Source organism: Phocoena sinus, chromosome 15 (assembly GCF_008692025.1).
Source record: "Phocoena sinus isolate mPhoSin1 chromosome 15, mPhoSin1.pri, whole genome shotgun sequence".
NCBI lineage: Eukaryota > Metazoa > Chordata > Mammalia > Artiodactyla > Phocoenidae > Phocoena > Phocoena sinus.
The window spans coordinates 73035049-73059704 of record NC_045777.1 but is presented as its reverse complement, the minus strand read 5'-3'; the positions used below and the strand labels follow the sequence as shown (position 1 = coordinate 73059704).

At 40.0% G+C, this 24656-nt stretch overlaps 2 protein-coding genes and 1 long non-coding RNA gene across 6 annotated transcripts in view; 1 reads left to right on the top strand and 2 right to left on the bottom strand.

Moving 5' to 3' along the window:
- Nucleotides 1-294: 294 nt before the first annotated feature.
- On the bottom strand, nt 295-3603 carry MRPS17 (mitochondrial ribosomal protein S17). Of its 2 annotated transcripts, none has more exons than XM_032606707.1 (3): nt 3459-3603; nt 2761-2900; nt 295-719 (listed from the first exon to the last, which is right to left on the bottom strand). In XM_032606707.1, the coding sequence occupies exons 2-3, from the start codon at nt 2881-2883 to the stop codon at nt 450-452; spliced, it is 393 nt and encodes a 130-aa protein (XP_032462598.1). In that variant the 5' UTR covers nt 2884-2900; nt 3459-3603; the 3' UTR covers nt 295-449. The 2 variants fall into 2 exon arrangements, with proteins under 2 accessions (XP_032462598.1, XP_032462599.1); XM_032606708.1 differs by having other exon boundaries at nt 3152-3563.
- Nucleotides 3604-3714: 111 nt separating this feature from the next.
- Nucleotides 3715-6404, top strand: LOC116740785. Its single transcript, XR_004345950.1, has 3 exons — nt 3715-3912; nt 5770-5969; nt 6306-6404. It is a non-coding gene; the product is annotated as an uncharacterized LOC116740785 (long non-coding RNA).
- Nucleotides 6405-12351: 5947 nt separating this feature from the next.
- Nucleotides 12352-24656, bottom strand: part of ZNF713 (zinc finger protein 713) — a 29631-nt gene continuing 17326 nt past the window's right edge. For 2 of the 3 annotated variants that reach the window (XM_032606704.1, XM_032606705.1), the window contains 3 exons: nt 20578-20704; nt 20158-20250; nt 12352-16388 (listed from right to left, as the gene is read on the bottom strand). In XM_032606704.1, the coding sequence (XP_032462595.1) occupies nt 15346-16388; nt 20158-20250; nt 20578-20704 (1263 nt within the window). In that variant the 3' untranslated portion in view covers nt 12352-15345. The remainder of the gene's footprint in view (nt 16389-20157; nt 20251-20577; nt 20705-24656) is intronic. The other variant, XM_032606706.1, reaches the window with a different exon arrangement.

Sequence of the window (24656 nt, the reverse complement as noted above, 5' to 3'; positions counted from 1 at the left end):
TTTCCATTTGGAATTGGTTAAATCAGAGAAAAACTTAGTTTCGAATATATAGTATCAAAAATAAATATACACTTAATGTGGTCTTATCTGTTTATGATACCAAAAGGTTTTCTTCTCCCAAAATAAAAGTTCTAAGATAAATTCCAGATTCCTTTGAATGAAAACAAAAACAAAAAACCACCTTCTAAAACAGTGAGCTTACAAAACAATGCAGCGCACTGCTAGGCACACTTAGTGTAACAGGAAAGTATGTTCGCTGAGAAGGAAATTTGAAACATGACTGTAAAACTTTATGAAAAATTATTAACAAGGTCTTTACTTTATTTACTTTTAGCTAGTTAATAAATACCAGAAGAGAAACTGGACGGTTTGTGAGGAAACTTATAAAAATTTTTCCATAAAGCAAACTTAGAAATCCTTCCCTTTTGGCTCCGTTTTCCAATCCTCCTTCACTGTGTTGAAGAGAGATCGAGTTCTTCCAGGTTTTTGCTTAGGTGGGTGGTTTCCAGACTGACTGGACTCTCCAGGTAGGTGGTTCCTGCACAGCGCTTTCCGGTCACTGGATCTATGACTTGTCCAACTTTGAAAATTATCTCAGCCAGTTCATGCTTCACGTGCTTTGTTTTCGGGACAGGTAGAGCTTTGAGAAGCACAATATCTCCAACGGTGCACTGCTGGAGAGCATCGTGGGCAAAGTAGGTTTTTCGCTTATTAAAATACTGTTGAGAGAAGGAGGAAACAAATCAGTAGTTCCCATCCATGACCTGGCAATGCAGTACAAAATCTGAAAAAGGAATGCGCAGAAAACAAGCTGGAACTTGGGGGAAAAAATAGATAACATACTCATGTAGACTTCCAATACAAAAATTAGCTGCTTAATTTCTGGAAAACGGCAATGACTTTTCCAGAACTGATCTTGTCTGGAGCTCTCCTGCTTATTTCCTGCAGTACCCTTGCTCTATCAGTTATCATCCTCTTCTACAATATTTAAATTCTTCCTTCCCAGTAAAGCCTTCTCTCCAGCCTAAAAACACACTATCTCACCACTAGCTGTGTGATTTGGGACCAGTTACTTAACTACACCAAGCTCAGGTTTTTTTTCCCCACCATAAAATGAGGCTCCAATACCTGCGCCTCTAAAGTTATCAAGAGAATGAAACATTATAATGTTCATAAAGCACTTAGCTTCATGCCTCACTCAAAGTATTGCAAACAAGCCACAGATGAGAACTAGAATCACCTATTCCTCAAGACAACCCTGCCACAGCATGTAGTCCCATTTAACAGATGAGAAAAACAAGCTCAAGGAGGTGAAGTAATGTGCATGGCTAGTAACCAACAGCCAGTACTCAAACTAAGGCCCTCTGATTCTAAGGCCAATGATCATGCCATCACTCTTCAACTTGCTCCTGTGGTTTTGTTTTTGTTTTTGCTTTGGGATCAAGCCATTTCATTGAGAGGCTTCGAGGGAGAGTCGAAGGGCTAGGAGGACAATGAGATCCAACGTCCTTCTCCCGGCTGGGATCTCCCCAGCATCACAAGACCCTGAAAAGGCTCCTGTGTTTTTGATCCTAGATAACAAACAGCATTTGTGCCCACCAGTGTGCCCAACCTTGAATGCAGAAACATCCTTGGCACTTCCCCCTCCCTCCCTTGCGCATCTACCAAATCAAGGACGCTGTCCCTTCTTTCCTGAAATCTTTTTCCACTCCATCCTCACTGCTCCCAGGACTGTTCAGTTCTTTACTATTTCCAACCTAGACATCTGCAATAACCTCCTTACCCATTTCCTTACCTCCACTCCTCATCCCTATCTCTGTCTCCTTTGCTTATAGGATGAAATCCAAAACACAACATAAAAGACCCTTCATACTCCAGCTCTAATCCTTCTCGTGTTCATTCAACAACAGCGTCTACTTAGTGCCAAGCTCTGGGCTCAACATTGCCGAACCACTTGCTGCTCCAGTTAGAATGTCATGCCCTTTCATGTGTAAGGAATTAATAAACAGAAACCTCAATTAAACAGAGTCAGGAGACCAGAAGGGGAAGCTCTCACACCCTGTGATGATAGCAGAGCTCAACAGGAAGAAAGACATGCTCTTCTTTCCCGGCAACAACTCAGCCAGTCAAGAGTCATGGACTCTTTGTTTACCATCCCCTCCCAACTTCCTTTCCCCTCTGTAAAAGCACTCTCCTCCCCGGTCACCGCACCACTTTTGTGGGAGACTCGCACGTGGCTCATCATGTTGCAGACCCTGAATTGCAATTCTCTGCTGATCCCGAATAAACCCATTTTTGCTGCCGAAATAACTAGCAGTCTATTTGTTTTAGGTAAATACATGGCTAAAAAAACTTCCACAAACTATTCATCATGGAATGACTCCCCCAACTCCTCCTGCCCCGCAACTGGTCCTCTGGATAAAATCCTTTTGGAGCTTCAGCTCATATGTCTTATATAATCAAGAATGCTCTCCTCAGCAACGTGGGAAGGAAGAACGAGGAGTCTTCTGCTCCCACAGTACTTTGCACATAGAATGACTACAGCAGTTAATAGACTGAATTGAAATCAACTCTATGTGTCTCTAAAACGTGAGTGTGAACCATGATTAATTCACTTTGTTACACCCACAGACCAGCACAATGTCTGGTGTGCAGCAGATGCTCAATGCACCTTTACTGACAGGGGAGTGTTTTTCTGCTCAGAACCCAGAACATGTTGGTGATTTATCAATGCCACCTGAAAATAGAGATGTTCCTTACCTTTAATAAATAGGGATCCAGAACAAGTCTGGTCACTCTCACTTTAGCAGTTTTTTGCATTGCTGTCCCAATCACCTTCCCCACGACCCATTTGGCATGGACAGATGAACGAGCTATTGACATTGTGTGGCTTTGGTCACCTGTAAACAAATTCCAAAGTTCAATATTCTGATGGTTGTGACTCACCAAATGAATTTTGTCACTAGAACTGCCCCTCAGAAACAGCTTTTGTTGGCCCTCTGGAATCACCGCTTGAGTTGCTTAAACGTTTCATTATTTTCTTAACTACTCAACCTCCCATCTTTATACTGTTTACAAAGCTGTAATTTTAACTTCTCTAAGCCTCAGTTTCCCCCTCTGCAAAATGGGAATAACAACAGGGCTTACTCACAGGAGTGCTTTGAAGATTTAACCTGTAAGGTGCCCGACAGCGCTAATAAACACTGGCCTTTACTGGCGTCCCTACTGCTTTCCACCCCGCTGGGCTGCCTCTCCCCAGACGCTCACAGCCTGGCTACTTGGGGCACGAAAGGCCGACGCGGCGAGGCCGTGGTGTCCTCTCCACCGGAGACCTTGACTTGGCATTGCTTTCGAGATCAATTAATAGTGAGTCCATGCCGCCCAGCCTGAGGGAGGCTGGGGGTGATTGATCCCTTCGCCCCTAAAACCCCGAGGTCGGGTGACTCGACTCGACTCGCCTGGAGGGCTCCCACGACGCGGCGCTTCGGTCTCCGAAATCCACCCCACTTCTACCACGAAGCGCGGCGGCGGTCACCTACAGAGTCCACTGTTCCGGCGCACGCCCTGCGGAGCGCCGACCGGAGCGTGATGGCGTCACGTCGCACGCAGGTCGCTCCACCCCGGACCGCCCTCTCATTGGCCGCGAGTCCACTCAGTCCTGGGCGGGGTTAAAGTCAGGGCTCCGCCCACTCCCCCTTAAAAGGAGCCGCGGGCTGTGGCTTAACTGGACACCTTGACCTCTGCTTTCCACACCTGCACGGCGGCTGGAGCGCTGGGATTCGGCCTTTCCTTTATCCGTTCCACTTAGTTTCCCTCTTTTTCTGTTGAGCTCCCAGGCATTGGACAAGGCCTTCCAAATCAAAGGAACTTAATTCATTCGTCAAACGTTGAAACATTGGACGCTGCCAAATGGTGAGACTGAAATGTTTAAGGGTTTCCACCCCCAGCAGTTGTATTTAAGATAAAGTTCGGGAGATTTTTATGTCTAGAATGACTTTAGGTGTTAATTTTCAATATCTGTGAGATGGAGAGAAGTCTGGTGTGGGTACATATACATGTGGGCTGCTGCTGACGTCTTCTCAGAAGGAAGGCTGGGAACGTATTAGGCTCTTGTTAGGGAATTGCTAGACTAGGAGGGAGCTAATGGAGGGTTAAAAAAAAAAAGTGGTGTCATTAGATTGAAGTGTGAATTCAGATAAAGAATTAAGGCCAAGGGCACGCTTAGTAAGTGAATTTAAAAGGAGAGATGGTGGTGGGGAGAGTGTGAGATGTTTGAAATTTCAGAAATGGGAGCTAATTTTCAATGAAAGTGGTAATAACTTTATATGCATTATTTCATATGAACAAAAACTTTTCTGGGATATCATATTTCCCTCTAGCTATGAACTTAAATTCCTTTCTTTTACAAGCAAGCTTACAACTTCTCTTGTTAATAAAACCAATGACATACCCAGAGTGATTTTTTTTTTAAGATTTATTATTTATTTATTTATTTTTGGCCGTGTCGGGTCTTAGTTGCGGCACGCTGGATCTTCACTGAGGCATGCGGGATCTTCCGTTGCAGCGCGGGCATCTCTCTAGTTGTGGTGTGTGGGTTTTCTCCTCTCTAGTTGTGGCACGCAGGCTCCAGTGCACACAGGCTCTGTAGTTTCCGGCATGTGGGCTCTAGTTGAGGTGCGCGAGCTCAGTAGTTGTGGTGTGCGGGCTTAGTTGCCCCGTGGCATGTGGGATCTTAGTTCCCTGACCAGGTATTGAACTTGTGTCCCCTGCATTGTAAGGTGGATTCTTTACCACTGGACCACCAGGGAAGTCCCCCCAGAATGATTTTTTAAAATGCAAATCAAGTCATTTCACACCATCAAAGGTAGAAAAAACATCTGCTGATTTTTTCCAACCCTCATTGGGAGGAAAACTTTACTAACAGGTTTGAGTGTCGATGGTGGGGCTGTGAATGAAGTGATAATAGATTACCAGGGGAAAAGACAAGGTTTATTTACACATGCATGCAGGAGCAGATGAAGAGACTCCTGGACAACTAGAAATAGGAGATTATATACCAACTTAATAGGGGGAAGGAAGGAGGGAGAAAGGGCCTCTAGGAAAACAAGTGGACTTTTAGGAAAGGCAAATGGGCTTTTATGAGAACAATGGAAAGTATAACAGTTTGTGATAATGTTTGTTTGTACAATTTCTCATCCTGGTGCCAGTGGTTTGTTGGTCTCCTTCCTAGCTGGAATCTCCCCTGAGAGGGGATTTACGGCAGCTTCACTCTTAGAAAGCTCTGCCTTTAGGTACTTCCCTGGTGGTCCGGTGGATAAGACTCCTTGCTCCCAGTGCAGAGGGCCCGGGTTCGATCCCTGGTCAGGGAACTAGATCCCACTTTCTTCAACTAAGGAGTCCACATGCCTCAACTAAGACCCGGCACAGCCAAAATAAATAAATATTTAAAAAATATATATTATAAGAATAGCTATTGTCTTTAAAAAAAAAAGAAAGCTCTGCCTTTAGTCAGATAAGGGACACTCTGAAAAGGCTTTTTTCCTGCATCTGCTGTATCTTCAATGTCCTCAGTTTAAGTGAATCTTTATACCATTTTGGGGGATCCGATTGAGTCCTATCACCCCTTAGTGTCCTGTCTGCTGTGGTTAAAAACACCTTGATTTGCTTTTGTGAATTCCTGTGTCTGTAGCTGCAATGGGTCTGCCAATCAAAGTCCTCCATCTTTGTTTAGCACGAGGCCCAAGCTGAACCAATCAAATTACCTTCCAGGAATATGAATCTTGAGTGCTCTGATCGGAGGATGGGAGGTGACTGGAGCTACTGCATCCTGGAGCTACTGCATCCTGAGGGAGGTGTCCTGAAGAGACTATACAACCAGAGTCAATGTCGGCTGCTTGCACCCACAAAAATTTAACCTATAAAGAAGTCGGCACTTAGAAGATGGAAAACAACATGCGATCATCCATGGTGTAAGACATGAATCAGATGCTTTTGGAAAGGAGTAAAACATCCCCACATTTGATAAGCTTCTTGGTCAGCCATCCAGTCCCCTAACCCATAACCCATATACACATTATTCATTCTCATATTTAATCTCCCTCTCTCTCTCCCTCCACCCCCTGCCCCCCAACCCATCCTTCTCATCCATTTCTCCTCACGGTCACTGCTATGGTATGAATGTTTGTGTCCTTCCAAATTTCTTATCTTGAATCCTAACCTCCACCGTGAAGGTATTAGGAGATGGGGCTTTGAGGAAGTGATTAGGCTTTGCCCTCATTAATGGGATTCAATCTCTTTTACAGAAGGACTCCAAGAAAACTCCCTTGCTCCCTTCTACCATGTGCGGGCACAGCAAAAAGACACTGTCTATGAACCAGGAAGTGGGCCCTTACTAAACACAGATGTTTTGGCACCTTGATCTTGGATTTCCCAGCCTCCAGAACTGTAAGCAATTAATTTCTGTTTTTATAAGTCACACAGTCTATGGTATTTTGTATATACATATATAGAGATGGCATTTTGTATTTATATAATATATACACATATATATAATGTAAAAATATATATAGTATTTTGTATATATATATGTATATATATATATATATATATATATGACATTTCCTTATTCATTCATCAGACACTACTAAGGTTATTTCCATATCTTGGCTTTTGTGAATAATGCTACAATAAACATAGGAATGCAGATATCTTTAGTATATCCTTTTATACCCAATTTGTTGATTTTTTTTTTTAAATCATGACAGGATTGTCAAATGTTTTTTTCTGCATCCATTGAGAGGATCGTATGATTTTTATCTTTCATTCTATTAATGTGGTATATAACATTGATTGATTTGTGTATGTTGAGCCATTCTTGCATCCCAGGGATAAATTTCACTTGATCATGTTTTTTGATCCTTTTAATGTGTTGTCTAATTTTTTAAATTGAAGTATAGTTGATTTACAATGTTCTGTTAGTTTCTGGTGTACAGCAATGTGATTCAGATTCTTTTTCACATTCTTTTAAATTATAGGTTATTACAAGATATTGAGTAGAGTTCCCTGTGCTATACAGTAGGTCCTTGTTGATTACCTATTTTATATATAGTAGTGTGTATATGTTAATCCCAAAGTGCTAATTTATCCCTCCTCTCCCTCTTTCCCCTTTAGCAACTGTAGGTTTGTTTTCTATGTCTGTGAGTCTGTTTCTGTTTTGTAAATAAGTTCATTTGTATCATTTTTTTAGGTTCCACATATAAGTGATATCATATGGTATTTGTCTTTCTCTGTCTGACTTACTTCACTTAGTATGTTAATCTCTGGGTCCATCCACGTTGCTGCAATGGCAATATTTCATTCTTTTTATGGCTGAGTAGTACTCTATTGTATATATATACCACATCTTCTTTACCCATTCATCTGTCCATGGACACTTGCCTTTTCATTTTGTTGATGGTTTCCTATGCTGTGTAAAAGCTTTTAAGTTTGATTCTGTCCCATTAGTTTATCTTTGCTTTCATTTCGCTTACCTGAAGAAACAGATCCAAAAAAATATCTCTAAGACCTATGTCAAAGAGTGTTCTGCCTATATTTCCTTCTAGGTGTTTTATGGTTTCAGGTCTTACATTTAGGTCTTTAATAATTTCCAGTTTATTTGTTTTCATGGTGTGAGAAAATGATCTACTTTTATTCTTTTATATGTGGCTGACCAGTTTTCCCAGCACCACTTCTTGAATAAACCATCTTTTCTCCATTGTATATTCTTGCCACATTTGTCATAGATTAATTGACCATAACCGTGCGGGTTTATTTCTGGGCTCTCTGTTTTGTTCCATTTGTCAGTATGTCTGTTTATGTGCCAGGACCATACTGTTTCATACTGTAGCTTTGTAGCCTAGAGTCAGGGAGACTGATGTCTCTGGGTTTGTTCTTTTTTCTCAAGATTGCTTTGGTTATTCAGGGTCTTTTGGGTTCCCTACAAATTTTAGAATTATTTGTTCTAGTTCTGTGAAAAATGTCATGGGTGTTTTGACAAGAATTGCATTAAATCTGTAGATTGCTTTGGGTAGTATGGACATTTTATTTATTTATTTATTTATTAACATCTTCATTGGAGTATAATTGCTTTACAATGGTGTATTAGTTTCTGCTTTATAACAAAGTGAATCAGCTATACATATAGATATATCCCCATATCTCTTCCCTCTTGCGACTCCCTCCCCCCCACCCTCCCTATCCCACCCCTCTAGGTGGACACAAAGCACTGAGCTGATCTCCCTGTGCTATGCGGCTGCTTCCCACTAGCTATCTGTTTTACATTTGGTAGTGTATATATGTACATGCCACTCTCTCACTTTCTCTCAGCTTACCCTTCCCCCTCCCGGTCCTCAAGTCCATTCTCTAGTAGGTCTGCATCTTTATTCCTGTCCTGCCCCTAGGTTCTTCATGATTTCTTTTTTTTTTTTTAGATTCCATATATATGTGTTAGCATACAGTATCTGTTTTTCTCTTTCTGACTTACTTCACTCTGTATGACAGACTCTAGGTCCATCCACCTCACTACAAATAACTCAAGTTTGTTTCTTTTTATGGCTAATATTCCATTGTATATATGTGCCACATCTTCTTTATCCATTCATCTGTCAATGGACACTTAGGTTGCTTCCATGTCCTGGCTATTGTAAATAGAGCTGCAATGAACATTGTGGTACATATGGTTTTCTCAGGGTATATGCCCAGTAGTGGGATTGCTGGGTCGTATGGTAGTTCTATTTTTAGTTTTTTAAGGAACCTCCATACTGTTCTCCATAGTAGCTGTATCAATTTACATTCCCACTAACAGTGCAAGAGAGTTCCCTTTTCTCCACACCCTCTCCAGCATTTATTGTTTGTAGATTTTTTGATGATGGCCATTCTGACTGGTGTGAGATGATATCTCATTGTAGTTTTGATTTGAATTTCTCTAATGATGTTGAGCATTCTTTCATGTGTTTGTTGGCAATCTGTATATCTTCTTTGGAGAAACGTCTATTTAGGTCTTCTGCCCATTCCTGGATTGGGTTGTGTTTTTGATATTGAACTGCATGAGCTGCTTGAATATTTTGGAGATTAATCCTTTGTCAGTTACTTCATTTGCAAATATTTTCTCCCATTCTGAGGGCTGTCTTTTCGTCTTATGGTTTCCTTTGCTGTGCAAAAGCTTTTAAGTTTCATTAGGTCCCAATTGTTTATTTTTGTTTTTATTTCCATTTCTCTAGGTGGGTCAAAAAGGATCTTGCTGTGATTTACGTCAAAGAGTGTTTTGCCTATGTTTTCCTCTAAGAGTTTGATTGTGTTTAGGTCTTTAATCCATTTTGAGTATATTTTTGTGTATGGTGTTAGGGAGTCTGCTAATTTCATTCTTTTACATGTAGCTGTCCAGTTTTCCCAGCACCACTTATTGAAGAGGCTGTCTTTTCTCCACCGTATATTCTTTCCTCCTTTATCAAAAATAAGGTGACCATATGTGCATGGGTTTATCTCTGGGCTTTCTATCCTGTTCCATTGATCTATATTTCTGTTTTTGTGCCAGTACCATACTGTCTTGATTACTGTAGCTTTGTAGCATTGTCTGAAGTCAGGGAGCCTGATTACTCCAGCTCCGTTTTTCTTTGTCAAGATTGCTTTGGCTATTCAGGGTCTTTTGTGTTTCCATACAAATTATGAAATTTTTTGTTCTAGTTCTGTGAAAAATGCCAGTGGTAGTTTGATAGGAATTGCACTGATTCTGTAGATTGCTTTGGGTAGTATAGTCATTTTCACAGTGTTGATTCTTCCAATCCAAGAACATGGTATATCTCTCCATCTATTTGTATCAACTTTAATTTCTTTCATCTGTGTCTTCTTATAGTTTTCTGCAGGTAGTATGGACGTTTTAACAATATGAATTCTTCCAATTCATGAACACGGGGTGTCTTTCCATTTATCTGTAACATCTTCACTTTCCTTCATGAGTATCTTATGAGTATCTTATAGTTTTCAGAGTATAGGTATTTAACTTCCTTGGTTAAATTTATTCCCTATGTATTTTATTCTTTTTGATGTGATTGTAAATGGGATTATTTTCTTGATTTCTCTTTCTGATACATCATTATTAGTGTATAGAAATGCAATGATTTCTGTATATTAATCTTGTATTCTGCAACTTTACTGAATTCATTTATTAGTTCTAACAGCTTTTGGTGGAATTTTGAAGGTTTTCTATAAAGTCTAAAAAGTGTCCTGATAGCAGTGGCTGTAGTAGCAGCAGGACTTTTGCTCACTCTCAATGGTCACGGACATCCCTAGTGCCCAGATTTTGGTCTTTTCTACTACTCTGTACTAGAAGAATCTAAAACTCTTTGGGCAGGAGGTGGAGGAGGAATCTATTCTCACATCTTGGGAGTTGCCCAGCAGTCTAGTGGTTAAGAGTCCACGCTTCCACTGCATGGGGTGCAGGTTCGATCCTTGGTTGGGGAACTGGTATCCCACATGCTGAGTGCAGCCCAAAAAAAAGACAGTATACTCACATCTTGGAGCAGTGAAAATTTTGGAATGGGTTTGGACCACCTTATTTCCAAAAATGAGAATGTGTTTACAGATAACAGATAAAGTGCTAAGAGTTAAAAGAAGCTAGCTTAATGCAGCTTCCACTGGCCAAGTTCTCACAATTTGAGCATTTAAAAAAATGGTTAATTGGAACTGCTTGTTATGTAAGAGGCCAAGTGTTCATAATGATGCTCAAGTCGTGTGTTATAACAGTCATAAAAGGATGATTGTAACATGGTATGTATAATTCAATACTGATCTTAAAAAGTAATATATATATATTTCTTGCTAAGTATGTGCATATGTACATATATATGTATATATACATGCATGTATGTGTATATATGTATTTGTTCGTTTAATCAGTTAAGAAGAAACAAAGGGGTGTTGGGCAAGCCAGATAATCCTGGAAAATGTTGAACCATATCAAGAAATAGGAAGAACCAGACAGTCACTCAGACCAAGTAGAAAGATGGTTCAACAGTTAATCACCTCTAATGGTCACATACAGTAAACAAGCAGAAAGTTGGTTGCAGTATGTTGCAAAATGATGAAGTAGCCAAATGTTCTATAGAGGAAAACTGACAACAAAACTTGCATTCTTCCGCAAGGAGCTGGATAGCCTCATTAATTATCCTAATGATGCACATAAAAGCTTTAAATAATGCTAGCCAGCGAGATCACCATACCATAATGACAGGCCAATGGGCCAGATGGTTATGGGAAAGTTCAAGTGTCAAAAATTTACAATCTATATAAAAGTAGGGTCTTAAAATGTCCCATGACATAACAACTGATATTTTGTTATAAAACAAGACCAAAGAATATTTGGTCTGTGCAACTAGGTTTTATGGATGACCTAACTAAAGATCAGACAGTTGCTAACTCATAAATTTCAACTTAATTTGTCTGTTACAGTATTATTCTTATTTTGGGTTGAATAAGATTACTAAAATCTGAGGAAGGTATACAAATAGTACCTGGTAGAAAAACGTAAACCTAGGAACATATGAAAATTGGAACCCTGGGAAAATATTCAAATAAGGATAAAAACATCAAGTCCATGGAGTTAACTTTATTTTTTAATAAATTTATTTATCTTATTTATTATTTTTGGCTGTGTTGGGTCTTCACTGCTGCACGCGGGCTTTCTCTAGTTGTGGCGAGTGGGGGCTACTCTTTGTTGTGGTGCGCGGGCTTCTCATTGTGGTGGCATCTCTTGTTGCGGAGCGTGGGCGCTAGGCATGTGGGCTTCAGTAGTTGTGGCATGTGGGCTTCAGTAGTTGTGGCTCACGGGCTCTAGAGTGCAGGCTCAGTAGTTGTGGAGCACAGGCTTAGTTGCTCCGCGGCATGTGGGATCTTCCTGGACCAGGGCTCGAACCTGTGTCCCTTGCACTGGCAGGCGGATTCTTAACCACTGCGCCACCAGGGAAGCCCAGAGTTAACATTTTTATAAGTAGTTTCAGTATAATTATTTTTATAATCTGGGTACCTCTTACCTGTTTCTTAATGTGTTTAAGGCACTTAATAAAATTTGAAATTAAAAAAATTTTTATTTATTTATTTTTGGCTGTGTTGGGTCTTCATTGCTGCTCGTGGGCTTTCTCTAGTTGTGGTGAGCAGAGGCTACTCTTTGTTGCGGTGCACAGGCTTCTCATTGCAGTGGCTTCTTTTGTCATGGAGCACAGGCTCTAGGCACATGGGCCTCAGTAGTTGTGGCACGCAGGTTCAGTAGTTGTGGCTCACGGGCTCTAGAGTGCAGGCTCAGTAGTTGTGGTGCACAGGCTTAGTTGCTCTGCAGCATGCGGGATCTTCCCAGACCAGGGCTCGAATCCGTGTCCCCTGCATTGGCAGGCAGATTCTTAACCACTGTGTCATCAGGAAAGCCCTAGGTTTGTGATTTTAATGAAATGTTTACATGTGTTTAAATCTGATCAGTGTTTAAAAGAGTAGGGATATCTAATTTTAGAAATTCTTAAGTTTTTATTATTTGCACATCTATGAATAATTAGAGGAATGTTGGCTGCTTAAAGAATGTCAGTTGTTTCCTTAAATTAATAAATTGAACATTAATCAAAATCCAGATGAGTATTTTTCTCTAACCCATAAGCCCTTTGGACATAAGAGAATCTATCAACATGGTAATCCTTTTCTACTCTGAGGTTCAGAGAAAGAGTCATATGAATTTTTGTGTTGAGCAGCAATCTCTCATTTTATTAATTTTAATATAGTTATCAAATGTTTTCAGAGTGCTATAAAACACTGTTCCAGGCACTGTTTGTATCCACTGGATTAGGAGTAACATGATCCATGTTCTAGTGACATTTCAGTCCAAGAAACCCTGAATAATAAATCACTTATTATTATGTCTAAGCTGAAGTATCTCTTTTCATAAAAGAAAGGCAACAACACCTGGTTGGATGGACCAAATGAATTAATATATGTAAAAGGGTAATATCTTGCCCTCCTAGACAGAAATAAATCATAACAACAGGTTTCTGAATGAGTACTACTCCTATGGCTTCCTTGAATTTTGATGTAATAAATATACTTAGGATTCACGTAACTTGGAACATGTTGAAGACAACAAAGGACATGAGAATGAATTCACACCAGAATGACATAGTTTACTGTACAGTTAACATAAGCATAATCATTTATGACCCTAAGGATATATAATAGGCTTCTAACTTTATAATTCCTATTTATGAAGAATTGCTGAAAATCCATGGCCAACTGGTCTTCAGTCCCGACTCCTCTTTTCTGAAATTGTCCAAATTCTGCTGATCCTCTCCTGAAAAATCCCACACTGCTCTCCTTCTTCCCCTGTGCTGAGATACACTGCGTTGTATTGAAGCCCTTAGCACTCTTTGTGGATTATTCAGCTTTTTTCCCCCTCCGGTTGCAAAATTAAACTTTGATCAAAGGCTTCACCAATTGTAATTAACCATTAATTCTTTACATACATACCTCTGCTATCTGAGACTTTGCCTTGGCTCACTCTCTCTTCCTGAAACCTGAGTGCTCCATACTCTGCCTCCTTAGGGTAAATAAATGTTCAATGTAGATCCTTTTGGTGAAAAGACACTTCCAGAACTTATCTGTCTTGACAATGGATCTCCATTTCACAGATATTTGAACACAAAATATTATTAGAAATCCTCCATGACTACAGTAACTTGGGGTTTTATTAACTATTTCATCCACTGATGCACGGGACATAAATGTACTTTGAAAAGTTTAACTTCCATGGTGAAATGAATTCATTTCATTACTTTCTTGGTTTTTAGTGTTTTAAGTTTTAAAAAAATTTAAATCATTCCAGCTTTCACTTAAGGCCTATGATATCTAGTCCTTCACAGGGAAAAAAAAAAAGGCAAGTCTTGAGCTGGGAGATATGTTAGAAGGAAGGTGATAAAGCAAGGGGACTGCATTCTTACTTAGCCTCATGGCTTCTTCAGCCGTGCCTGAGAAGACCGAGAGAAAAACAGAAAGCCAAGAAACAGAAGCAGCTTCCTAGTTGCAGCTATTCATGGCTTGTGACAGTTTATATTTATGATGCTTTGTAATGTCAAAAAGTGATTTCTGTCAAACAAGGCAGTAATCATAAAAATCAAATTAAAACACCTTAAATTCTTTTTGGAAAAAGGTGGTATATAAATATATTTCAATAAATAAAATGAATTAATAAGCCAATTAGTAACACTTCCTTAGTTGTTTATATAAGCCAGTAAGGCTCTTCCCTGGTTCTTAGCCTCAGTGTGGCACCACCACTCATCCTCTGTTACGGTACCCTACTTCCATCTTCCACAGTGGTGCAGGAAGGTGTAGGGATTCTTATAAAGCCCCTGTCATTATAAAATAAAACCTCCTCTCTATTCAAATCTGCAATAATAACAGAAATGACAATTTTAGTTCAAAAATCTATGTTTGCTACAGGGAACTTTAAAACTAGAATAGCAGGATAGAAAAGTAGACTTCTCTGAATCACTTTTCAAAGTTCATCAATATGACCCTCAGTCTCCTCCAAGACTCTTCTTAAAGATCCTAGGACCTGTTTGATGAAAATAATGCAAGGATTCCTAAAAAATAACATAATACTGCCATATCCTCTCACATGGCTTCTCAAAAAATGGTCAGAAGACTTAGGTGGTACACCAATGGATAATTTCAAAGTTATATATTTATTTTGATGGAAATTAGAATATAATTAGCATACAGAACTCACAATTTCCATAAATAATATTTCCTAGGACAAGGCTAAGAATTCTGAGTCCCTTTAAAGGAAAATATTAAGTAAACACTGAATATGGTAAAATCTGTAAAGGATGCATACAAATGACTGAAGTTTAAGAAATATTGCTCTTTTCTGTTTATTTCAAGTTTATGTGACTGGTTATACTATATCATTGCCTTGATTAATGAATGTTTATATAATTTTAAAACTTTATGCTATAAAACTCACAGGGGAATAATCATAGGTTATTGCCTACAGGATTTCTGGTCATTAAGAAAAGTTTTAGAACATGACTCCTCATATAATCTTGTTTATAAAATAAATTACTTTCACTATTTATAACCTCTCCTGGGAATATAATATGCTACTAGTTTAAGGTCTAAATTTATTTGGCTTCCACACATTAAAAGTTTATCTATAACCTTTCTCCCGACTATGAATAATATGATATTGCATGGGATGAAAAGGTCTGACCAAAATTTTCCAACATTTATATATTCATATGAGTCCCTTACCCCACCCCCACCCCCGCCAGGGCAAAGTTAAAAATTCTGAGTTATGTGCTGAGGAGTAAGTGAAGGACTGTGGCTTAAGGTTTTCTCACATTTATTATATTCACATAATTTCTTCCGAGTATGGATTTTCCTATGTTGATTAAGGTGTGCACTCTGGCTGAAGGCTTTTTCACATTCATTACATTTATAGGGTTTCTCTCCTGTATGAGTTCTCTCATGCTGATTAAGATGTGTCCTTTGGCTGAAGGCTTTTCCACAAAAACTACACTCATAAGGTTTCTCTCCAGTATGAAGTCTATGATGTTCCGTAAGGGATGTGATACGGCTAAAGGCTTTACCACACTGATTACATTTATAGGGCTTCTCTCCAGTATGAATTCTCAGATGTTGAGTAAAGGATGAATGTTGACGGAAGGCTTTCCCACATTCATTGCATATAAAAGGTTTTTCTCCTGTGTGAATTCTCTGATGTTGAATAAGATGTATCCTCTGGCTGAATCTTTTCCCACATTCATCACACTTATAGGGCTTCTCTCCTGTGAGTACTATCTGAGGTTGAGTAAGAGATGAGTTTTGGCTGAAGGCCTTCCCACATTCACTGGGTTTCCCCTCAGTATGAATATGAGTAGTAAGAAGAATATGTTGATTGAAGATTTTTCCACACTCATTATATTCATAAGGATTCTCTCCTACATAGTTTCCCTGATAGTAGGTGAAGTCTGAATTATGCTTGGTGCTATTTCCTTGTGTGTCAGAATTAACGGGTATTTTAATTGAAGGAATTCTCTGATGCATAACAAGGTTTGAGTTCAGATTATAGTTTTCCCCAAATCTATTATATTCAAGGCTTCTCTCCTGTGTGATCTTTTTGTGGGTGAAAGATAGTTGTCCTAAATGTCTCTGCTGGTTTTCTTGGTTAGATTCTAACCGGTAATCAAATTCCCAGAGTCCACCTAAGATGGAGTACCAGAAACTGTCTCCTGTTAATCTCTCCATTAGCATGTCACAGGTTTTATTTTCATCAGAAATATTCTGGTTTGATTTTTTTATTTCTGGACTATTCTCCCCATCTACAAGAAATTCAGAACATAAAAACACTTTTCAGTATTCTCTGTTTTGTAGAAGAAATTATTGCATAGTGAATTACCAAATGAAACTGACAGTAATGCAGACAAGGCAAATGTGGCATTAAAAGTTTTGAAATATGGCTATGTAACAGGGGAAAGACTACAGAAGGATGACAAGAAGCAGTGAGCAGGTGGAAATTTTAAAATATGTGTGGTAATCATAAAAAGAAGAGATCAATCAGGAGCATACATAGTCGAAAGGAAATGGAAAGGAGAATAAGAAATATCAGGGTAAGGTCTGTGTTCAGAGGTGGGAGACAGAGAAAAGACTACTTACAGAAGACAGGTCCAAGTCCAAGACCTTCTAAATCTCACCTGTGGATTATTCTATTATAATATCAACTACTGGTTTATTTTAAAAGTATGTCTTCTGATTTTTAATCTTTTGTTTAAAATGATAAAACTAATACTTGCTTATAGTAACATATCCAATGTACAAAGTAAGAATTCCACCCCCCAAATGTAATCATTGTTAAGTTTGGAGCCTCTCTTGCCAGATTTCTCCTATATTCACATAAATATAAATGTAACCATATTTTGAACAAGCATGACACATGGATTGTGGTAAAAACAAAATTTCATTTCAGTCTCCCACTGCTTCTTTAAACTTTATTTAGTGGGGGTATTTTTCCTCTGCTTCTGTATGAAGATTTGGACAGGACCCATGCTCTTCCTTTAATTATTAGGTAACCGATACTCCTACTCTTACATTAAGTTGCAAACACAGTCTCTATTCAGTAATTAAAGTGTTCAGTCATGTATAGTATTCAAAACTTCAAAATTAAGCCCTCTCCCCTTCCTTGGGCTGTTACAGAGTCAATATTCCTCCTTCTCTCTCCCTGCCTCTCCCCCACTCTACTCCTTCCCTGCTAGTCTTTTCCCTGCTTCTACTCTGCTTCTTTCTCCCCTTAACTATTTCCCTATACACCTCTTCCTTCACTCACTAACTCTTGTTTAATTCCCTTCTAACAAGAGTTGGAGGGTAGCAGCTGTGTGGAGGGAAGAGAGATCAAGAGATAGGCCAGTTTTTGTACAGTAGCTTCACATTCTCAGCTTGGTGGATGTTTAAAACAGACTCACTTTTGGGAACTTTTATGACTCTTGGAAGGTTCTAGCTAGACCCCTCTCTCTCCAGTCATTTCCATGATCTAGGATAGATATATTTCTATTTTGGGTAATCCCTTGGGACCAGCCTTAGGGCATGAATGAACCCTATTGGACGAGATCATGTTGGCTGACTCATGAAAAACACTCATAATACCTTGTCCCAATAAAACTTGGGTAGCGCAGACTGATCCTAACTCAGCAGCTTCTCCTGGCTTACCCATCAAAGCCATTTCCTTAGTCAGAGTCAGCTGTTCTCAGGCCTTGTACTGCTTTAGCTTTCTCAGACGTGAATCATGCACTAGTCCTGGTCTTCTACCCGCAGGGGAGGTATATACAAAGCTGTACGAGTGGTCCCCTTGAAGCTGGCACATATACTTATGGTCAAGGACACCTGACAGCAAAAGAGGCAACATTAATAAATAATTATGCCAGCAACTGTCCTGGGAAAATAAAATAGAATTATACCATAATACTGTTTTTTATTTTGCTTTCTTACATTATTGCATATCATGAACATACTTCCATGTCATCAAATACATTTCTACATAATTTTTAAAGGACTATAAAATATCCAATTTTATGGATGTGCCAAAGTTAGGTTACTTCGGGCTTATTCTTATCACAAATAGCACAACATGAAGAGTTAGTTGGCTGAACATGCAATAGAAATTTTAAAAAGAAAAAAAAGTCCAAGTCAGAAAATTAAACTTACTCTGGTCAAGAATTAAATTATATGTGGAAAAAATGTGATTTAAAAGATTTATTTTAAACCAGTTTATCATTTCAACTGAATTATCAACTGGACCACTTTATTTTCAGATAAAATGCTTTTGTCTGCTCAGGGACTTTGGCTCTAAAACGGTTGGAATAATTGGCTGGAGCTCAGAACACTGTCTTTTCTATTCTCTTAGCATCAAAATCCACAGGCTGCTGACCTGGCTCCTGGAACCACAGGTAAGTGTGGTGCTCTAGGCTCCTACAGCCTAGGAGTAGATTTCAGGGCATTCACTGCCTAAGGCCTATCTTCCAGAACTTTCATTTATCCCTGGAAACAGGGCAGCCTGATCAACATACCAGGAGGAGTGATAGTGCATGAAATGTACAGGCACTGCTCCCCCATGGTAGACACCCTCAAGGCACATCCGATCTTCAACCAAAGGGTTGCCACCCAGCAAGACGCCAGGGGACAGGGTCTAGACTCCAGATGGAGACAATGATTATCTTGGGCTTTAAAGCAGTTTTGAAAAACAAACTCTAGTCTCTTTGCTCCAGCTCCTCACCTAACCCGAGCCCCTATGTTAGTAGACATGACTGCAACTGCCCTTAAGAGGAGGGTGGGCACTGCTAAGGATGAACACCCTCATCAAGCATTATACAGGGGCTTCCCTGGTGGCGCAGTGGTTAAGAATCCACCTGCCAATGCAGGGGACACAGGTTCGAGCCCTGGTCTGGGAAGATCCCACATGCCACGGAGCAACTAAACCCATGCACCACAACTACAGAAGCCTGTGCTCTAAAGCCTGCGAGCCACAACTACTGAGCCCATGCACCTCAACTACTGAAGCCCACGTGCCTAGAGCCCGTGCTCCACAACAAGAGAAGCCACCGCAATGAGAAGCCCGCGCACCGCAACGAAGAGTAGCCCCCGCTCACTGCAACTAGAGAAAGCCCATGCACAGCAACGAAGATCCAATGAAGCCAAAAAAAAAAGATGATAGCATGACATTCATAAACACAAATATAATCTAAAATCTGGGAAGAGAATGTGGGTGAAATACTGAGGCTAGAAATGTAGAAATGGGAAAATGAACATAGAAAGGCCACTTAAAAGCACGATACTACAGAGTGAACACCAAGTCCATAAGAATACATGCCTTTAAAAGAAGGAGGGAGAGAGGGTATTTAAAGGAGCAGGTAGAGAGACAGGGGAGAGGCCAGAAGAAGCAAGAATGGTGTGTATCACAAGCCAGAATGTACTTTCAGGAAAGTCAAGTCAGCACAGTTAAATGCAACACAATCATAGGAGACAATAACTGTGGTTTTTTAGTCACTGGATTTGACTGGAAGGAAGTCAGTGGTAATCTCCAAGAAAACAATTTTAGTAACACCGGTAGTACACCTTTGTCACATCACAAAAGTGAGCTAGAGAATTAGAACTGAGGCTATGGGTTTTAGACAAGTTTAACGTGTTTGATAATAAAAAGAAAAAAAAAAAGAACGAAAAATGGATAAAAATGGCAGAGGATTTTTGATATGGAGAAGAAAAAGATTTAAAGAATACCGAGAGGATGTATGAATAAAGAGAGAAAGAAAATGCGTCATGGAGATTTGCAACATCAAGGTATTTATGGACATCCAAACTAACACCTTCAAAATAAATTTGTGTTGTGTAAGTTTTTAAAATAATAAGTATATATTATCTGTTTAATCAGAAAAAAAGTAAGAGAGTCATTTCCACTTTGGAAAAATATCAAATATGAACTGAATTTTTAAGCATGCCTCTTTAAATCCCAGAGGCAGATGTTTGTAACACACTCAGTTAAGTATTTCAAAAGCGACTATTTTCCTTCACTGAGGTGCAAACACCCAAATGCTTGCTTCTCACCTGGTTGACTGTCTGGTGGGCTGTCTCTCTCCATCATCCACTGCTCCTCCTGCTCCAACTGAGTGATCACCTCTGGCTTATAAAGTTGATGCCCTATTCATGGGAAAAAATGCATATCTTAGAATTTTATACTGGGAACAAAAATCTCTCTCAGAACTCATTTCCAACCTGTTTAATCTTTAGGGCCTCCGGATTTGGAAAGGGGAGGCTTCAGAGGCAGCAAACTAAAGCTACCCATCTCAAAATCAGGACCTTTTACCTGAGAAGAAAGCAAAAAACAGAGGTCTCTGTCTCCAAAACTGATTAGCATTCTTCCATCCTGGCCTGAACTATACACACAAAAGCTTCGAAGGTTTTCACTACTAAAGGAAAGAAACCCATGTAGAATGAGTTCCAGTCTTACAGGGATACCATCCTTACCCAGTGCAACCAGGTTCCTGTAGTTTTCCAGCATCACGTCTCTGTAGAGGTTCTTCTGAGCAGGGTATAGCTGGTCCCACTCCTCTCTGGTGAATTCCACAGCCACGTCCTGGAATGTCAGTGATTCCTGAAACACCAAGTACATCCTTGCTCAGAGAGAAAACTTTTTTTTACGGGGGCCCTTAGGGGAAGAGGCAAAGGTGCTGCAGTAGACAAAGGTTAGGATGTCTAAAGAGTTGTGCTGAAAGTCTTCAGGGCTCTGAGTAATCCAGGTCAAAATTTTGGAAGCAACAATTCTATCTTCTATCATCTTTCAAGACAGGTTTAAAAACATGCATGAAATAATGCTTGCTTTTAGGCTTTTTACAACCTGCTGCAGAGGAAACTCTCTCATATCATCTAAACAATTAAAAAGCTACATGGAAAATTCATGCTATTAAGATTTCAGAATTGAAAGAATTCAGGATATGTTGAAATAGTGAAAGTAGGTATCAAGTTGGTGGATCATGTGTACAACCTTAACAGATTTTTAAGCTTTAGACAGAAAAGGAGAGAGAATATTCCAGTGTGTTTTAAAAGAAAAAAAAAAAGGCAACAAGGGCAAATAGGTTGAGAGTAGAAGGCACGTGATGCATGTTGGGATCAGTAAAAGAAAAAGCCCATCCTCTCCCTTTTTCTTTCTATAATTTTCCTGGACTGTTTAAGAGTAAGTTGCAGAGGGACTTCCCTGGTGGCGCAGTGGTTAAGAATCCGCCTGCCAATGCAGGGGACACAGGTTTGAGCCCTAGTCTGGGAAGATCCCACATGCTGTGGAGCAACTAAGCCCGTGCGCCACAACTAACTGAGCCTGCGCTCTAGAGCCCGTGAGCCACAACTACTGAGCCTGCGTGCCACAACTACTAAAGCCCGTGCTCCTAGAGCCCGTGCTCCGCAACAAGAGAAGCCACCCAATGAGAAGCCGGCGCACCGCAACGAAGAGTAGCCCCGCTCGCGGCAACTAGAGAAAGCCCTTGAGCAGAAACGAAGACCCAACGCGGCCAAAAATAAATAAATAAAAATAAATAAATCTATTAAAAAAAGAGTAAGTTGCAGAGGTGATGCCCCTTTACCCCTAAAAAATGTATTTATTTTGTAAATACAAGGAATTCTCTTACGTAACAACAGGATGATCAAAATCAGTAAATTAACATCGATACTGTGCTATTGTCTAAGCTATATACTTATTCAGATTTTACTAAATGTCCTAATAATGTCCTTTATAACAAAAATCAAGATTTTTGATTGTCTTGTATCTTTTGTCTCCTTGAATCTGCAACAGTTCCCCAGCCCTTCTTTGTATTTCCTAACACTGACATTTTGAAAACACAGGCTAGTTATTTTGTAGAATAAACCTCAATTTGGGCTTGTCTAATGTCTCATCATGAGTAGATTCACACTATGCATTTATGGCAGGAATAGTTCAGGAGCGATGCTGGGTTCTTCTCAGTGAATTGTACGCATTGTTGACTAGTTCCATTACTGGCAATGTTAACTTTGATAATTTGGTTAAGGTAGTTACCTACCAGTAATTTCCCTTGGAAGATTACTACTGAATCCTGTAATTACTAAGTTTCTTGTGGGGGAGATACTTTGTTCCTCCTCAAACTTTCACCCACTCATTTTGGTTTTCACTGATAATTCTTGCCTGAACCAACTGTAATTTTCATGGTGCTTTTCTAATGCCAACACTCTTTGTACATTATTAGTTGGCTTTCTACTGTGCTGAAGAAGTTTCCCTTCCTATTTATTCATTAATTTATATGAGGTGGATTTACTTACTTGTTTTATTCTATAAGTTATAATAATTTACTATCACTATTTTTAAAATGCTCAGATGGTCCTAGATTTAACCAGAAGCAGCCCCTTCAAACTGGCTTCTTTGTTCTTTTGAAATGTACCTATCATTCTTTGAGTACTTTACTTTTTGGGATAGAAAGATGTTCTTTCAAGGCTCATGTTGTGCTTTTCCTGCTCCAAACCTGGAATCAGCCATTTCTCAAAGGATCCCTGATTCCTTCTAATGGTCAAATACTGAGCAGCTCTGCTTCCCATTAGAAGATCTACAGGGTCACAGTCTGTCATGTTCTGCTCTGTTGGTCAAATACTGAGTGGCTATGTCTAGTTCCTTTTAATGGAGAATGGCACTTGGACACCAATATCTGGGCACTAGATGTGTCCAATGCTACTGGAGTATTACTGCTTCTAGGCCCTCTCAGGGGTCACACCTGGGAAAGAGAGGAATATACATAATGATGTATGTATACACACACAACTCCATACCCAATTCTGTATTTAGTTATATGTATTAAAACCCATGAGTCCACACTGACACCTCTAATTCTTTTTTTTTTTTTTTTTTTTTTTTTTTTTTTTTGCGGTACGCGGGCCTCTCACTGTTGTGGCCTCTCCCGTTGCGGGGCACAGGCTCCGGATGCGCAGGCTCAGCGGCCATGGCTCACAGGCCCAGCCACTCCGCGGCATGTGGGATCTTCCCGGACCGGGGCACGAACCCGTGTCCCCTGCATCGGCAGGCGGACTCTCAACCACTGCGCCACCAGGGAAGCCCGACACCTCTAATTCTAATCCAACATGGCAAGGTTCATTCCATCCTCCTCTCTTTTCATATCTGTAATTCCCTTCTCTGACCATGAGAAACCTGGCTCCTATTATGCACAGTGAATTTGCTTATTTGCTCAATCCTAGAATGTAAAGAAAGTGGTTTCAGTATTGCTAACACATGCCTCAGTGTAAAACAAGCCTACAAATGAGAGTTCACTGTTTAGAACTGTTTTGCTTTTAGCCTGAGGACATAGAGTATAAATAACTATTTAGGTTCAAAAGTTAACTCCTTTCCAGTGTGGATATATTAGTAACTTGAAGTAAGTTTGGTTCAATTGTTTCTGTTTGTATTCAATTTTAAGCCCTCCTCCCATACCACTGCACTCCATTCCCTCTTTTTCACCCCAGTCCCATATAAGCCCTACAAGTAACCAAACTCATTAGACTCTAGTTTACCCTTCCAATGTCTCTTTTTGCTCAAACAAGCAAATAGATCTATATGCATATTTTTAAAATATTTGTTTTCGCCGGGTCTTAATTGCAGCAGGTGGGCTCCTTAGTTGTGGCTCGCGGGCTCCTTAGTTGTGGCACATGAACTCTTAGTTGCAGCATACATGTGGGATCGAGTTGCCTGACCAGGGATCAAACCTGGGCCCCCTGCATTGGGAGTGCGGAGTTTATCCACTGTGCAACCAGGGAAGTCCCTATATGCATTTTTTTTTTTTTGCGGTACGCGGGCCTCTCACTGTTGTGGCCTCTCCCGTTGCTCAGCACAGGCTCCGGACGCGCAGGCTCAGCGGCCATGGCTCACGGGCCCAGCCGCTCTGCGGCATGTGGGATCTTCCCGGACCGGGGCACGAACCCGTGTCCCCTGCATCGGCAGGCAGACTCTCAACCACTGCGCCACCAGGGAAGCCCTATATGCATATTTTTATTTCCTCTTCTTTTTTACACAAAAGTAGCATTTTACAAATACTCTTTTGCACTTTGATATTTTTTCACTGAACAGCTTATCCTGGAAATCCCTCCACATCAATCCATAGATATCTTCCTCATTCTTTTTTATAGCTGGATGGGACAGTGTGAATGTTCCACAGTTTATTTAACTAGTCTATTAACAGAAATTTTAGCTGCTTTCTACTCTCTTGCTACTACAAATCATGCTGTAATGAATTATCTTTTATGTATATTATTCTGCAATTGCATGTAAGTCTACCTCTAGAATCCAAAAGAGCATATGAATCTTCAATTTTGATATATATTGTCAAACTGACCTCCACAGGGGTTGTATCAGTTCTGTAATTATCTATTGCTGTATAACAATCCACCCCCAAATTTAGTGGCTCAAAACAACAACAATCATTTATTAATTGCTCACAGAATCTGTAACATGCGCAGGACTCAGTGAGACTAGCTCATCTTTGTTCCATTTTGTTTCAGCTGGGGCAGCTCAACTTTGGGCTGTAGGATTCACTTTTAAG